Genomic DNA, 17,798 nt, shown 5'->3' with positions numbered 1-17,798 from the left:
GTTGCCCCTGGTGAACTACTCCTGCTTTTCTTTCATTAATTCAATAGTCAACCTTGTAGCATTTGGTTTCTCTCTTGTTTGAATCAGATCGGCTCCCATTCTCAAAATATTTTAATGCACCAGGCATTAATGCACCAGGTAAACACATTATTTCCTTGAAAGCCCATTCCAAACATCCATGAGAAAACAAAAGTCGCCTGTTCAATGTGGAACAAATTTTAATAATAATAAAAATGTTTACAGCTGTATTTCTAGCTATATTTACATAATTGTAAAGTTGCGCTGAAATAAATAGGCTGCATTTCCTGTTGTACCCATGATTAGAATGGAGCACAAATCACAGCAAGCTTTCATTCATCATAGTCATGCTCTTCCATATTCTGCATTCTATAATACAGCTCTTCCATATTTTGCCGAATTTATAGTTTGGCTTCTAAAGACTATATCTAGATAGCACTGCCTCCCTCTAGGTGGGAGATCTCCCTGAATTACAGCTGATATTCAGGCTATAAGCTGCTGAAGTATATATAGAGAGAGATCAAGCAGATATAAAAACATTGAATATCTGAATGAAGTCACATGTAATTTTCTGGTGTTATTTCCCAACTTCTTACTCAATTTGGTAAATATGCAACCTTCCCAATATTTTATATTTGTTTCATAACCCATTGTATTTTCTCAAGCTGACAATTATGTAGGTAGATTTTCTAGAAAAACAGTTGCATAATTATAGTTCTACTAGTAGCTTAAGCCCGTTGTAGCAGGAAATACAACAGGCGCTAGCATGGTATGATGGTGGAGTGTATTGCTTAGAAGTTCTGGGTTTGAAGGAAGGGAGGGAGAGAGGGAGGAGAAAGATGCAGTGGCCAGAACACTGGAGGGAGGGAGGCAGGCAGGCAGGCAGGCATAGAGAAAGGGAGAAAGAGAGAGAGAGAGAGAGAGAGAAGGGGAGAAAGGAGAGTAAGCGATGGAGATAAAGCAATGGAGAGAAAGGAGATAAAGGGATGGATGGAAGGAAGGAAGGAAGGAGCAATGAAAGGGGATGGGGCAGGGGGGAAGGAGGGGGGTGAAGGGTCTGCTGGGCAGGTGAGGGGGGGCCAGTTGTGAGGGGGCGGTGGGGGAAAAGTTCAGGGTAGAGATGGGTGGGTGGGTGTTTTGGGGGGAAGTGGCGGCAGAGCGCGGGTGCAGGGCAGAGAGAGAGAGAGAGATAGAAGGGAGAGAGAGAGAGAAAAGAAGGAAGGTAAGAATGCAAAAGGAAAGAGGATGGGGCAGGGGGAAGGAGGGTGGGGGCAGGAAGGTGAAGGGTCCGCTGGGCTGATGGGGGGGGCGAATTGTGAGGGGGAATAGGGGGAAGAATTTGGGGTAGAGATGGGTGGCTGGGTGGGTGTTTGGGGGAAGCAGCGGCAGCGTGCGGGCGCGCCATGGGGCATGAGAGCCATGGGCTAAGATTCTTGAACCAAGGGCTGGAGCCCAGAAATTGGGTCATTGAGAAATGGGAAAGAGCCATGGAGCTGAGCATTCAACCTGCTGAAATTCTTTTTCAGTTTGATTTACCAAAGTGGTTTTGCTCTTTTACTGCTACAGCATTTAATAATAAATTAATAATAATAATTTGATTTGTATACTTTCCTCCCAGTACAGCTACCTCAGATTGGTGTACAACATTTAAATATAAAAACAGTACTATTTAAAGCAATCATCAATTAGATTAAATCAAAATCAAATCAGACTATTGTAATTTCTGTGTGTACCTTTGTATGAGAGGAACCTATGGTGGCCAAAAGATAAATTAATGTGGTTCAGAAGTTACAAGTATTGCTTATGCACCCGGGATTCTTGAGGTTTGATGGAAATGAATCTTGCTGAGAATTTCTTATAAACACCTCATAAAATATTCTAAATCTGAGTTTCTATTTTCAATATTCCTAACAGGGTGAGCATATATCCCTTTTAAAATTTCTTTGTCTTTAAGAGTTTTTCAAATGGGTAGTGTGATTTCTAATACTCAAACCAATATTGAAGGACAAAAAAAAGTCATTGGTGTCAGGGCATCTGTTTTAAAAATTATTTGCTTTAAACAAAAATCTTAAGATTCAACCTGAGGTCATAAAGAATAATAATTTGGAAGAAAACATCCCTAACATCAAACAGAGTGCAGTCACCATCACTAAGTAACTACAGCCTACTTCCACCATCAAGAGTTAAGGGGGAGGATTAGGGTCTCCAAGTCAGATTGAATGATTGCTTGGCAAGTTCAGTACCATTTGTAAATTAATGCCAAAGAAATTTGAATTAATCAGCATAAAACAGGTCAATCTACTACACAGCATGGGAATGGGATATGGATGCTGAACCCTTCTGTCCTTCCACAGGTTGCATCTAGAAGACGTTCTCCTCATCATTTTTTATTATTTCTGCTCTGAAACCAAGAGTAATGCTTGGCAGTAGGAAATCAGTTGGAGAGAACAGTGGAAGTATGGGGGAGAGGGTTCCTTTACAGCCAACCATGCTGTCTTTTAATTTGTCCCTCTGTTTCCACACTTCACAGTAAATTAACATGATTCACATTCTTGCTCCTGGGGGCATCAAGGCTTTCTTTAAAAAGTCTTTTTCTAGTGGATGAACAACACTGAGTGTCTGGAGCATTGGAAGAAAGGAGCATATCTAATGTGGACTTCCATATCAAGAACACATGAAGCTGCCTTAAGCATTGGTCTGTCCATATGAGTGTTACTGGCTTTGTCTGGCAGTGGTTCTCTAGGGTCTCAGATAAAGGTCTCATGTTTGGGCTTCTCACCCCTGCTGACACTGTCTTCAGCCATCTTGTTTCTCAAGGTGCTTAGGTGGCTTTAGACATGGAGAAGAAGGATTGCATTGTCCAACTCCTGCTCCTAATCCAGAGGTAACTTGTAATAATGCTAGCCTCTTGGTTCTGCCCTTATATCCACACTCCAATCTCGCCTCCTGTGATGTCTTGTCCTCAGTTTGGGCTGGAGACTCCAATTGTCTCCCAGCATGGGTTGGAGATGCTTGCTTGGCCCATTCCCAACCATGGAGTGGGCAGAATTCCCAGCTAGGCTGTTAGGAGTCCTTGAGGATGGTCAGTAGCATGGCAAAGGAATGTATACAGTGTCTTTGCCAGCAACTGAAATAAAAACAGAATCAGAAGCTGTCTTGTACCAGTCTGTGAGTCAGCAGGCAGACGTCAGTCAGGTAGATAGGCAGTCTAAATGTCAGAAGACAGGTAGACAGGCAGTGTAGTCATAAAGGGCAGGCAGCAATCAACAAGACTGAGGGCAATCATGGTCAACGACAGGCAGAAAATCAGTCTAGGCAAGGTTTCAGGTATGCAGTCTCACTTGTTATGCCCAGACTGAGCACTTAGTACCTCAGCTTCAAATAGGCATAGCCAGAGAACAAATACAGCACTTGCAAAGGCTAAGGCAGGGAGTCCAGGTATTTCAATCCTCGTATGAAGATAAAGGTGACTAGATTGACCCACTTTTGGGGGGACATCTGGGGGCACCTGGCAAATTGTAATGTTGAAATTTAAAATATATATATTACAATATTATTCTTGCACTAGATTTCAAGCCCATTTTAAACTGTTATAAAATGGGCGCTAGACAGCTCCCCCTGAGAACGGAGAACGACGTTCTCTCGCCCTGCGGAGCGCCCTCGCTGCAGCGAGGGGGCTCCAGAGGCCGAGAGAGGGCCGGCTCCCACCACCCCCACCCTCCCCAAACGGCGAACGGCGTTCTCTCGGCTTCTGGAGCGCCCTCGCTGCAGTGAGGGCGCGAAGCCGCTCCGCCGGCTGAGAGAAGGCGGCCAGGCCCACCCGCCCAGGCCCACCCGCTGTCCGAAGCCTTCTCCTGGCTGGCGGAGCGGCCGGGAGAAGGCGGCGCGGGTGACCGCTCACCTGTCGCTGTGCGGGTGAAGCAGGGAATGGGGAGCCGCGCTTTGCGCGGCTCCGCATTGCCTGCTTCGGGCGGGATGGACACTTGGAGGGGCCAATCAGGAGCCGCTTTGCGGCTCCTGATTGGCCCCTCCGAGTTTTTATCCCGGACCGGTCCCGCCCTAACTCCTCCCCACTACCCCTTAGTCTTTTATACAGTCCGTGGCGCCCGTGGCGCCACGAGCTGTGTACAGATTCTATGCATTCTATGAAATTTTTTGTTGCTCCATATAAACCAAATTTTTAATCAAGAACCACCCCCCCCCCCCGGTTAATGGCGTCCTGCTTTACCAATGTTAAAATCTGGTCACCTTAGTGAAGATTCAGGTGTATCTTCCAGCTGTTGGTTGTAACAAGCAGCCAGCTGGGCACTTCTCCATCTAAGACTTAGGCCTTGTCTGCCACCATTGCTTGAGAGGTTTGCTGCTGCCCCATGGCTCCCTCCTGCTCATGAATTCTTGGCTACAGCTCTTCTTCCTTCTCCTCTTTCTCATCACCAGCCTCTGTGGAGGCTGACTCCTAATACCCCCACACCTTTGTTGGGCCTTTTTAACCACCCCCTCCTTCTTTCTTCCATTTCCTGCAATCAAGCTAAGCTCGGCATAGCTCCCCTGCTGTCATCTGCTGCAAGTCCTTGTTTTTCTGGTGACTGCTCTCATTTTGAGCATTGCTCTGCTCTAGCATCTCAGGCCTATTTGTCTCACCCACCTCACTGAGGCCCATCAGAACTTGTCAGTGCAGCCAGGTGGGGGTGCTCTGCTTGTGGCCTGGTTTCATAGAATCATAGAATTGGAAGGGATCTTCAGGGTGGTCTAGTCTAACCACCTGCACCATGCAGGAACTCACAACTACTTCAGTGGTGGTGGGTGCTGTCACCCCCTGTGGTAAATGCCCAGGATAGAAATGAACACTTTCTACATTCGAAGCAGATGCTGTACCACTCAGCCATGCCCCCCCCTTTATGAATTGCATTAGATTAATGATTGAGAGTGTGGAAGTAGGTGGCACCCTTGATTCCTCCATACAGAGGATTGTGCCATATGATGTGAATACAGTCTTAATTGGTATTGCTTGGGGTCAATGACACATCCCTGAAAGAGCTTGAGATGAGATTATAGTTATCACCAAATAAGCACTAGTTCAATGTATCTCAGGGTAACAATGTACAAAAATACTGAAGAAGTAATGGAGAGTTGTATAAGTAGGCAGCCAGAAGTGAGCAGGTGAAAATCATGCCTATGGCAAATATTCCACTGACCACCCTTAGACCTGGGAGTCTGTTTCATTTTCAGCCTAATACCTCACATGCAGTTTCAGAAGGTAATCAGCTGGTAGCAGGTAGCAGTCCTGTGTTGGTGCTAAACAGGGATATTTCAGTTTGTTTTGAACAGATGTAGGGGTTATTGGCCTGTGTATAAAGGTGAAAGGGGACTCTTGCCTAATATTATATGATGCTAAGAGGAGAATATTTAAACTAAATCTCAGCTGGGTATTAAAAACTACCTTGATAGAGGGGTAATAATTTTAAAATCTTATTCCAGTAAAGTTGAAAGATTTATATTTAGGGAAGGTAAATTAAAGATGAATGGCTGTCATGCTATTAATTACCAGGGAGTATCATAATTGAAGCATTATTCATACTTCAATTTAGCCTTGCAAATACAAGTTGAGAATAAGGTTGCTAACCTTTCTTTTTGGTCATGGCAGAGTTCCAGGACTCTTAACAGATCCTCAGTAGGCTGAACTATATCAGACAATGCTTTTCCTGGCCTGTGGATGCAAAGCTTAGCTCAGCTTTCCGACCTGTTTTTCTGCTGGTAATATGGAAGCTGTGACTCTGCTGAGGCCAGAAAATTGCAGCAAAAGTGAGGAGCTGAATTCCAGGTAGTAGTAGTAGTAGTAGTAGTAGCAGCAGCAGCAGCAGCAGCAGCAGCAGTAGCAGCAGTAGCAATAGCAGTAGCAGTAGTAGGAGAGTTGGTTCTTACATGCTGCTTTTCTCGCTCCCCACAACAGGTCAGAACAATTTTATCAGTGCCATGGCGAGCCAAAGGTCACCCAGCTGGCTGCATGTGGGGGAGTGTAGAATTGAACCCAGCTCGCCAGATTAGAAGTCCACACTCCTAACCACTACACCAAACTATTAGAGCTGCTAAGTTTTTCTAGCAGGGCTCCTTGATACCATTTGCTTCTGGATATGAACCAAATTCAGACTTGGATGGTGAAGAGTCAGAAGAACAAAATGAAAAGAAAGAAAATTCAGGAGCTGTGTGGGAGCCAAGGCTTTGAAATTCTATACATGTACAGTACATTCTGGTTGGTTCTAGGTTTGTCTAAAACAAATGGATCAGGGAGCTGATTGAATTTGTTTTTTTCTGGAGTTGTAGAAAAATGAGGGACACCAAAGGTAATCTAATTCAACTCCCTATCCAAAAGAGGGTTTGCATATATTCTTCTATTGAACAAACTTCCCCAACTACATAAAAATATGCTGCAAGCAAATAATGCATACACTGCATAAAAGGACATGAGTCACATTTCAGTCATATTAAATGTATGCAATTGGAAAGGATTTGACTATCTTTAACTGTGGGAATCTACTGTGCAAGGATGGGAGAAATAAAATTCTTCTGTGATGCCTAATACAAGGGTCAACACAGGAGATCCTTATCTGAATCTCCTGTTGATATTATTTTAATAAAGAGATTACTTTAATGAGGATTAAATCTTTTCCCTTTAGCCCCATCACTCAGTTGGAATTTGAGGTTTTTATGGCTGCATTAAAATGAATAAAGCATAGCAAAAATTAAACAGACAATCGCTCTATCAACTAAGAATGGCCGTGGATGACCCTGCAGCACAAACTGTGCAACTGTGAGTGAAAATCTGCTGAAGGGAAAGTTTGTAAGAGACTTTTGGGATGTACTGTCTTGGAATAGCTGGGAGTATGCTCATAAAAAGATTGATTGTGATGTTAAAAAAAGGAATCAATTCTGTGCTATTATAAAATAATCTATATGCTGTTTACAGATGCATAAAAACAACATCAGGACCATCTATATCTGTGTAACTGCCAGATCAAAAGTTGACAGTTAAGCTACTTAGTTGACACTTAAGCTGAAAAATGAACTGTATTAAAGTAGGCAACATATTGGAAAGATTAATTCCTTATTTTTAATATGCCTAGTTGTTGAGTCTCGGTAATTGGTGGCAAAATAGTTTTTTCTTCTAGTGCTGTAACTGATTTAAATGCTGACCAATAAGTCTTTCAATTCCTTTTCCTCACAATTTTTTTTTGTTTGTTGTTGCCCCAGACCTTTAGTTTTAACCAAACATCTCTGTGTTTGGAGGTAATGTTTTGGAGATAATGAATCTTATCACAACCCAGAAACACACATTTTAAAAACTGTTAACATTTCATGCATGAGGTTTTGGTGTGCCATGGTGTTGTCTTCTACTATCCAAATGCTGAGAAAGTGTCTTCAGGATTCTAGAAACAAGCATACGTATTTTGGTACTGTTTCAAAGTTATGGAGGGGAAATATGTGAGATTTCTCTCTGCCTTTGGGAGATGCTTGCTTGCTCAACACTGTTTGCTATGTCTATTTTTCAAATGTTAGAGGTATACTAACTCTGACTCCTTATTCCCAGTGCTCATATATATTGTTGTTTCAGCAGTCAATCTACCAGTCTGAGTATTATTAAACTTTTATTGACTATAAGGAGGAGCAAAACAATCCTTGAAACCTCTACAGAACAATATGCTGTCCAGTCTCTCAGATTTAGAGAGCAACTGTACATGAACATTTTCAGAAAGATATTTGGGGCTGAAATGTAGATTTAGTCCAAGTCATTAGGACACTTATAGTTCCATCCCAAGCATAGTTGACACCCTTCTACGCCCATTGACTTCAGTGCTAGCATCTGGAAGTCATCTGTAAAACATATGTAGGTGTCGGCCTGTACTTACTGCCATTGGCATGTATGGGTGCTGAGACACCCCCATAAAAGCTTTGGCATACATACTATAGACTGGGGCAATTGCTGCAAACTAACTGGGAAATGCAAATTGGGGTTGAGTCAATTAACACTGAGCAGGCTGGCATTTGTACAAGTATGTTTTGTTCAGTATTTGGCTGGCCCACTTGAATGTGCAGTCTCTGTGATTGTACAGCTACTTGAATGTACTGCACATGAGCAGGAGTATATGTTGCCCCTTGGGGAGGGGCAGCAGGGCTCATGCCAAAATTGAAATTATCCAGTGGGGGCAACCTCCCCCCAACCCCTAGGCTGCCAGTTCTTTCACTGTTTCCGGGGGGGGGCAGTGTCCCACAGGATGCCAAGTAGCATTATGAAGCTGCTCAAACTGCCAGGTTCAGTCAGTACTAGTTTCTTTGTTTTTGTAAAGATAAGGGGATGGACTGTGGCCAATACTGCAAACTCATTCTTTCCATTTGTGCAGAGGCTGGCAACTGTGCTTTTCTTTCAATGGGACTTTGGGCCGTTTCCTTGCTAAACAGGAGCACCTGCATTGCCTTCTTATTTTTGCCTTAGGTTTTTTGGAAGTTTTTCCTAAAGCTTAGGGTTGCCAGCCCAATACTGGAGGAAGAGGATCCTTCCATCCCTGCAACCTATCAGCTCACTAATGGGACGACTTACCAGGAGCAGGAGGGAGATCCAAGCTATGTTGCTGGCAACTTAGCAATGTTAATTCTTGCATGTACCAGAAGTGACATAATCACATCAGCAACATATGGGAAATGGGGTCTGAGCCTCTATCTTGCTCCTGATAAATCCCTCCCCCATCCCTACTGGTTATCTACTAATGCACCTATTTTTAGCCTGTGAGTCATCAAGACAGTCAATGTGCTCTGCCCATGTCAGCAGAAAGAGGGCTGATACTCTTCTCCGTTAATTCCTTTTCTCTTAAAGTATCCATTCCTCTCTCTTTAAGTTCTTCTCTCTCCCACTGCTCCTTGTGACTGTTCTCCGGAAAAGAATTCTCATTCAGCTAGACACTTGGCTCACTTCTAACTCTTTAAACCCACATCCTTTCCTTCTGAACATAATAATTTAACTGTTCTTATGCTTGAGTGTCTTTTCAGTTAAAGTTCCCCTATATCTCCATAAATAAATACTAAACCTTGTTTTGGAATGTTGTTTCATGGTTACTGGTAGTCTATCAGAGAACAGAAGAAGAAGAAGAAGAAGAAGAAGAAGAAGAAGAAGAAGAAGAAGAAGAAGAAGAAGAAGAAGAAGAAGAAGAAGAAGAAGAAGAAGAAGAAGAAGAAGAAGAAGAAGAAGAAGAAGAAGAAGAAGAAGAAGAAGAAGAAGAAGAAGAAGAAGAAGAAGAAGAAGAAGAAGAAGAAGAAGAAGAAGAAGAAGAAGAAGAAGAAGAAGAAGAAGAAGAAGAAGAAGAAGAAGAAGAAGAAGAAGAAGAAGAAGAAGAAGAGTTGGTTCTTATATGCCGCTTTTCCCTACCCGAAGGAGGCTCAAAGCGGCTTACAGTCGCCTTCCCATTCCTCTCCCCACAACAGACACCCTGTGGGGTGAGTGAGGCCGAGAGAGCCCTAATATGACTGCCCGGTCAGAACAGTTTTATCCCAAGGTCACCCAGCTGGCTGCATGTGGGGAAGCGTAGAATCGAACCTGGCATGCCAGATTAGAAGTCCGCACTCCTAACCACTACACCAAACTGCATACTACATAGATCCCTAAACCAACTGTTCTGCAACACGCACACACATATAAACAGGTAACTGTGTCCTTTTCCCAATCTAGCCAGTGGAAGTAAGAAGATATTTCTCTGACATTAAACATAATTTCCTCAATTCGGGTGGGGCTCTGGGGTCATATCATGGCCTGAACTGGGGCTGCCAATATCTAGGTGGTGGTTGGCAATCTCCCACTATTACAACTAATCTATAGGAATCAGAAACCAGTTCACCTGGAGAAAATGGCTGTTTTGGAAGGTGGACTCTCTAGCATAATACCCTGTTAAAGTCCCTCTTTTCCTCAAACCCCACCCTCTTCAGGCTCCTTTCCCAAATCTCCAGCTATGTCTCAACCTGGGTCTTGGTATCATAACATAAGGAACACTGATTCCATGAAGGTAGCATAGGTTGTCTATTTCTTAGGCCCTCCCTTAAATAAATATTTCCATTTTATCTCTATTTTAAATTTAAACTGGTGTGTTGGTGGGCATTACAAATTCTGTGGCCTAAATATAGGAAGTTGTATGCCAGTGAGCAGAGGCCTGTGACCCAGTTGGTGAAAGTTAAGGTGATATTGGTGTTTTAGGACTAGCAGATTTAGAGAAAAAGAAACAGAGAAGATGGGAATATTTCTGGCTTTATTGTGCTCCCCTCTTGTTTGTTTTTGTGCATCTGTACATGGATGGAAGAAGATACAGATTTTCCAAATATAGAAAGAGAGGTGATTCTGCTATCCTGGACCCTACTACAACCAAATAAATGCTCCCATATTTTCAGGGTAGGGTATCAGAGAAGTCACTATTAACTCTGGATTCTGAGATTCATGTGAAGTTTCATTGTGAGTATTGAGTACGTTAGCAGTGTCGTTGTTTGAATATTGGTTGAAGGTTGGAAAGACCAGTATTTCAGTTCCCACTTACCCATGAAGCACCCTATGTGTCCTTGGGCCACTCACACACACTCAACCTAACTTTCCTCACAGGATAGTTGTGAATAAACTAAATAGTTACTCTAATTGTCTCAATGAAAGCATCTGTGACCTCTTTTCTCTCCTCTTACAGAGTCCTCTTTCTTTGACTGACATTTGGACTATTGTGAGTGAAAAAATTATACTTGTAAAACCACACAATTAATTGTTGATGGCATATGGTTTTTAGAAATATAAATAATGTAATGTTGAAATAATTTAACATTGATTACTAAGTACAAGATAAGACATACCTTTGACTTACTAATGTGATTGCTTTTAACTTTGGATTGGTTCTTGATCTCTGATATGTTGTTGCCAAGGGAGTCATAATGGGCATTTCTGTGCACATGAAAAGATATATAGAAGGATTCTAATGCTAATATATGCAATGGACAACTCTAAGTTGCTGCACATTTATCCATTGGCAATTTTTTCTATTTGAAAAGGCATCATTTATTTATATTTTGATCCATATACCACTCCCTCTTGAAACAGTCATCTTGGGGCAGTGCACATGTCCCCTGCGCTCTGCAGATATGTATTTGCTGGTGGTCCCAGACCCACAGAAAGTTCACCTGGCCTCGACCAGGGCCAGGGCTTTCTTCATCCTGGCCCCTACCTTGTGGAATGAGTTCCCTGAAGAGCTGAGGGCCCTGACAGTTCCACAGGCATGCAAGATGGAGCTCTTCCACCAGGCCTTTGGTTGAGGCCAGGAGAACAAGATCAGGTCATCCCCCATCCTTGTGTAATCAGCACCCCCCTGGGCCAACATCACCTCCCCAGGCTAACATTGCCTGGTGATACATTGCCAGGCTAACATTGCCTGATATTTAGACATCACAACTGTGAATAGAAGAGTCAAGGTATTGAGAGGTTAAGTAGAAGACACATTTGTTTCCATCATCTGTTGTATAGTTATGTCAGCTGGATGGAATAGTCTTGCCTGCAGTATGGGGATATTGTATTTTTTATTGTCTTTGCTTTTATTGTAAACCACCATGAGGCAGCTGGTCCAAGAGTGGTGGTATATAAGTCAAATAAATAAATAAACAAATAAATAGAGCAAGGATCATCAGTTCAGTATAGTGATAGATAGTAATAAAATGAAAATTGCAAAACATTATATAATGTATAAGAGTTATAAATTCTGCATTTATTGTAGCAATATATGCTAAATCCTATTAAGAAAAGTGTGTGGCATGATTATTGTTATGCTTGACTATCACCACCATTCCTATTTTCAAACAGACCAGTGTCACCTTTCAGTCAAGAAAGCTGTCAGGTTAGTGGCTGGCAGCTGATAATGGATAATTGCAGGAGATTACAAATAACTGAATTCTACTCTGCATGGGTGCTGTCCAGGCTGTAGTATGAGCTGGTGGTAGGAAATGCTGGACAGTGAAGACTAGACAGACTTCAGTTTAGAAGCCAAGTATGGTTTGGTAGCCATATAATTCCTGCTGGTAAAATGGGAGCTGTGACTCTGCCATGGCTTTCCCTCCCCTTGAGTACAGCTGGGCGGTCAAGACAGCCTAGTTTTCCATTTCTTCTGCTACTAGATAGTCTCCTTCAGAGAGGTGGGCTTAGAGATTCCCCTTGGGGCGTCTGGCTTACACAAAGCGATCTCATCAAGATACTGGGTTAGGGCTAGAGATGGGAACAAACCAGGAAGAACTGGTTTGATTTATGAGGATCACAATTTAGTAGAATCCCACCCAAGCATTCTAGAGTCATCAAACTTGCAGATGACTCTCCTCTACCTGTCCTCCAAATTTTGTGAATATTGGATATATGGGATCCAAGTTATGGCCCTCCCAAAGAAGGTGCCTCCAGGAAAGTGCTTTCTGAGAAACTAATAGGTGCATGTTCAGGAATGTCTAGAACAGATCCTATGAAATCTTGCCCTCAGAGTTTGACAGTGCAATAATTGCCAAACTTTGAGGGCAAGTAGAGGAGAGTAGGCTGGAAATCCAATGATTTACATCAGTAAACCTTTTTCAGGTTGCGGACCGGTGGGGGGGCGGCGATCTGAGCGTCGCGTGTGCTTGGCAGCCCATGCACAAATGTACATGCGCAGCAGGTCTGCGCATGCACATTTGTGCCATGCGTTGCCACAAACACGCATGTGTGACAATTTCGTGCATGTGTGCATGAGCGAAAACCCCCACATGCGCATTTGCAGCAACGCATGGTACAAACATGCATGGGCGGCAGTTTCGCACATGCATGTGCGGATCTGCCATGCATGCATGTTTGCGCCAGCGGCCGCACTTCCCTCTCCTCCCCCTCCCGCAGAAAGAAGCTTGCAGGGCCGCAAGTTAATCGGCCGCTTTGGCGGCTGATTTGTTTGCGGCCTGGGAAGTTTCTCACTGCGGGGGTAGGGCGGGGAGAGGAAGCCGCAGCCCGGTGGTTGGGGACCACTGATTTACATGGTCCGTGTTATGACCTAAAAAAAAAAAAAGGTAGCTCCATCCTCAATTGTTACCAGTGGAGAAAAGACAAACAGGGCCAATAGAAGCCCTGCAGAACAGAATCAAAGGACCAGAGAATGTGCTGTTGTGTTTCTTCTCCTCTGCTGATTGCACCTGATATAAACAGAGAGGTATTATAATTACTATAGTACCCAAATTAATTATCATCTTTCCTTTTTCATAGACAAAATAGAAATCGGCTGTTAACTTAGTCCCTCCAAATACTGGGTTTTTGGAAGTTGACTGCTCTTGAGTAAAATGTGTTGCTATACACAATAACCACTGTGGTACCTTGTGTACTTCTTACTGTTTAAAAAGCCCCACCCCTTAAACTGTCTGTTGACAGACAGTGGAGAAGACAAATTATTTATTGTGGACATTTCTCTTTTAATATATGGTGCTGTGTCTTAGAAAGGGGGTTATATAATTTGACATGAACACTGCTGTCCCAGTATGGTCTCTGCGAGGTTTGTTTTCCCCAAGAGATTTTCAAAGTAAAATAACTTGGATATATACAGTGACAAGACCTGCTTTCAGAGTACTGTAGAAAGTGGTGAGATATTTAAAGAAAAATCCTTTTAAAAGGCTTTTTGTGCTTTTGACAAAAGCTACGTAACTCCTTAAGGGATAGATTTTTCCAAAGGATATTGCCGACAAGCAGTCTCAGTCCCGCAGTTATCTAAGATAGTAACTGGTTGCTGAGTCCTGGAAGGAAGGAAGGAAGGAAGGAAGGAAGGAAGGAAGGAAGGAAGGAAGGAAGGAAGGAAGGACGGAAGGAAGGAAGGAAAGAAAGGGGATAAAGGAGGTAAAGGGGTAAAGGAGGGAGAAGGAAGGAAAGTGGGTAAAGAAGACGGAAGGTAGGAAGGAGACAGGGTGAAGAAGAAGAAGAAGAAGAAGAAGAAGAAGAAGAGTTCTTATATGCAACTTTTCTCTACCAGAAGGCATCTCAAAGCAGCCTACAGTCGCTTTGCCTTTCCTCTCCCCACAACAGACACCCGTGAGGTGGGTGAGGCTGAGAGTGCCCTGAGATTACTGCTCTGTCAGAACAGCTATATCAGTGTTGTGGTGAGCCCAAGGTCATCCAGCTGGCTGTATGTGTGGGAGTGGGGAATCAAATAATCAGATAAGAACATGGTATATCTAACCAGTACACCAAACTGGATCTTGGGAAGGGGAGAAAGGAGGGAACAAGGGGAGGGAGGCCTGAAGGCAGCATAGGCAAGGCTGGGGCTTTCCACCCCAAACTCCTGGCCTCCTGGTGGCAAGTGAGGGCCTTGCTAGCCCGCACAGCTGCCTGAATATGAGGCTTGGAGGCCGTCAAGACCCTGACGTGGGGCAACAACCTTTATTTAGCGAAAAGATAGCAGGCAAGCATTGTAGTGCACAGCAAATCATAATATCTCTTGTTATAATCAATAGAAACAAAAATAGATATTTTAACAAAGTAAGTCTGGGCAGCCAGCTGGTCAGCCAAGACAAATCGACATCCTAGATGAATAGCATCTAGGTCAGGAGTAGTCAAACTGCAGCCCTCCAGATGTCCATGGACTACAATTTACATAAGTCCCTGCCAGAGAATGCTGGCAGGGGCTCATGGGAATTGTAGCCCATGGACATCTAGAGGGTCGCAGTTTGATTACCCATGATCTTTGTACTCATCTGTGAAGATATTTCTCTGGAGCTTGGTTTATAGAGTGTTTAGGCAAATATCTTTCTTTCATATGGGATTCCCAGACTCTAACAGTAAATTACTAGTTACCACCTATTGTTAAAGGATCTTTTGAAGTGCATCTTGGTATTTTAACCCAAATTGCATATCTTTCCTATGGTTTAGAATAAAATTGGCCTTTGAGAGTTTATAATAATTGGCTTCATGCAAATTGAGGATGGACATTGAAAGTAAATTTGACAACAGACAGTTTAAACATTCCCTAGAATAAGTGTTTTTCAGTAGAACTGTTTATTGTTAAAACAGGTCTTTAAGTGTAATTATTATACAATTACTATACAATTTGGCCAAGTAATTCATTGTTGAATTTGACAGGTAATGGGTTTTTATCCCCACCTACACACAGGAAGATTGCAGTCATTTGGGCCCCTAGAAGGGGGGAAATTGGGAACTTTCCCTGCGTCCAAAACAAGTCAAAGATGCTCAAAATGTTCCAGAGGAGGGACTGATGGATAAGCGGTTGAGATAATATTTTCTTAATTATTGTTCTGTAAAGAAAAGCTTAGTGTACCAGACTATTTTGTAAAAGAAGACCCAGAAACGTATTTCTGTTCTTCATTGTATTTTGGAATGTTACCAAGGCTGATATGTTCTATTCTCAAGGCCAGAGACAATTGTTTATATCATGCCATTGTTTATGTTACCAGAGGACTGAGAAAGAATGGGAAATTGCCTTTTGTTACCTTTTTCCGGTGACTTAGCATAATGGCAATGGGTGGTCCTGTAGGTTGTGCAAGGGGTGGAGACCCCAGGTCATTGGTTTGACCTGAAAAGCATCATCTTTCCCCGCCTTCAATGGAATATTATAAAATCTCATGTAATCCTTTGTTTGACACACAGGCTTTTCTGGGACAACCCCCCTGTGTCATTTGCTCTGCTGCAGTTGAATAAAATTATGATAGGAATCTTGTGCAAAAATGGATGCCATGTGCAACATTTTTCTCAATTGTCAATATTGGCTGTATGCCTCGGCCTATAAAAGAAACTGGGATTGTACCACTCTGCCATTTAGAAGGGGAAGTGAAGACACAGTGTTTCTAGTTCCAACCAAAAACCTGATCAAGACAATTCCTTTTTCTTCCCCCCCCCTTTTTTTACAGGAGATACATTCACATTCTATTATCTGACTGTTTATTCACCTGACTATTATCTCACTACTGTTGGATCAGGACTTATATATTTATCAAAGGATAGTAAGAGATAACTTATTTTTTAAGAACTATATAAAAGCATGAATTGTAGATCTGAAAGTGAAACTTTAGTATCTTGTTCTGTTGAGCTTCCTTGAATGTAAATGAGGGAAGGGAAAGTAAATGAGGAAAGGGAGACACCCTATTCACCAACTTATTCAATTGCAAGGTAAAAATACAGATCTAATGAAAAAGGAAAGCCTCATTAATTTCGCATGCCTGCAAACAAATGAAAAATGATCAGCTGATGAGTGATATGCAGTTTGTTCTTTAACTCTAATAATGTGAGAATGTCACATTACATAATGGTTACAATGATTAAACCTAGTGATAAAATAACACAGGATAGATCTTGTGTTCTTCCCTTGACGACTGGACAACTTGTCTCATTAATCTCGCTCAGGGGAGTAGTCTTAAATTAAATAAACAGTATTATTTCCTGAGATTTATGACTCTCAGACTCAGTAAGGCAATCTTCACTTCTCTGTTTAAGCTTTTGAATATTTTTATTGTAGTGGCTGACTATTAAATAGTCCTGTAAGTTGTAATGAGTTAAATCTTAATAATTTGGCTTCAATGTATTTGACCATGTGTGTCAGCTTAAATTTATCTAAAACAGTGTTAATATAAATAGAATTTGCATAACAAAGTTCCTGAGCTGAACTATACATAGAAATTGCTGATTTGGATTGGTACAATGATTTTCTGAATGGTAATGAAATCCCCTCCCCCCAGACAATCCATTTTTTTTTTTTTTAGTTTGGATGCTTTTCAGCAATGCAGCATGTAGTTATTTGTTTTTGATTCTACTGATTTCCTGGGCAATGGCATTTCCTCTTCTAATCAGATCATTCTAAGGGAGGAGAACATAGTGCTCACAAGCTAATCATGTTTGGTGACAAGGTGTAGAGAGCTGCCATTTGCCCTCATGTTCTCATTAGGGTACCGGGACTCTCTTTCTTTCTGTCAATAGGATGGCTGGGTGCACCATGTTTGAGGGCCAATAGAATAGGAACCTTTGGTCAAATTGCTTGAAACATGAGTGGTCTTGAATTGCAGGCAATCCCAAAGGGGACACAAAGCATTTTACAACATTATTATCCCCTCTTCTATTTCCTCTTCACAACAATGCATTCTTGAATATGTTGGACTGAGGGAGAGTGACTGGCCAAGAATCAACCAAGAAACTTCATTTGCAGAGGAGATTTGAACCTAACTCTCCCAGATCCTAGTCTTACATACACCTATATCACACTTGTTTTTTCAAATTTAATGTTGCATCAGACAAGACCAACCCCTCCCTCCATAGCCAAGCATAGAAGTTTTTGTTCCTTTCTTGCATCTTCTGCTTCATCCTGACAGATTGGAAAGCCCTGGAAAAATTCAGAACCTCTCCCTTCACATTTTCCATATTTTAAAAACCTAGGGCTTCTTTTCACCCATTAGAAAAATCTGGAAATTTTGTGGAGCAGTTTAAAAACCTCATTTGACGTATTATTTTATTTTAAAGTGTGTGAAATGCTTTTTGTGAGTGAAATGCTTATTGATGTCCTTTCCTGATGGCCATCCTCTGTCCCTGACCTTGGAGGAAAGACATCAGCCACTGTAAGACTGACCCCCATATCCCCATGTCTATGGGTCAACAAGCTAAAAGCTCATGGTCAACATTTTCAAACATTGCTGTGAAATCAGTCCTGTTGCTTCAGAAGGTAATCCATGAAGTTGACCAGTGCTGATTCCACCCTATGGCACAGATGGAAACCATAATGAAA

At 42.4% G+C, this 17,798-nt stretch overlaps 1 protein-coding gene across 5 annotated transcripts in view; it reads left to right on the top strand.

Annotated features, from left to right (window-relative positions):
• The window catches only part of ST6GALNAC3 (ST6 N-acetylgalactosaminide alpha-2,6-sialyltransferase 3), a 387,985-nt gene that overhangs the window by 126,510 nt on the left and 243,677 nt on the right, over positions 1 to 17,798 (top strand). For 2 of the 5 annotated variants that reach the window (XR_013230182.1, XM_077333295.1), the window contains exon 2: positions 10,728 to 10,760. The exons of the other annotated variants lie outside the window; for them this stretch is intronic. Coding sequence is in view for 1 of the 2 variants with exons in the window: in XM_077333295.1 (XP_077189410.1) it covers positions 10,728 to 10,760 (33 nt within the window). In the remaining variant the exon portion in view is untranslated. The remainder of the gene's footprint in view (positions 1 to 10,727; positions 10,761 to 17,798) is intronic. 5 annotated transcript variants of the gene reach the window in all.

Source organism: Paroedura picta, chromosome 4, assembly GCF_049243985.1.
Source record: "Paroedura picta isolate Pp20150507F chromosome 4, Ppicta_v3.0, whole genome shotgun sequence".
Lineage (NCBI taxonomy): Eukaryota > Metazoa > Chordata > Lepidosauria > Squamata > Gekkonidae > Paroedura > Paroedura picta.
Note: the sequence above shows the minus strand (reverse complement) of the source record. Positions and strands in the feature narration are given on the sequence as shown.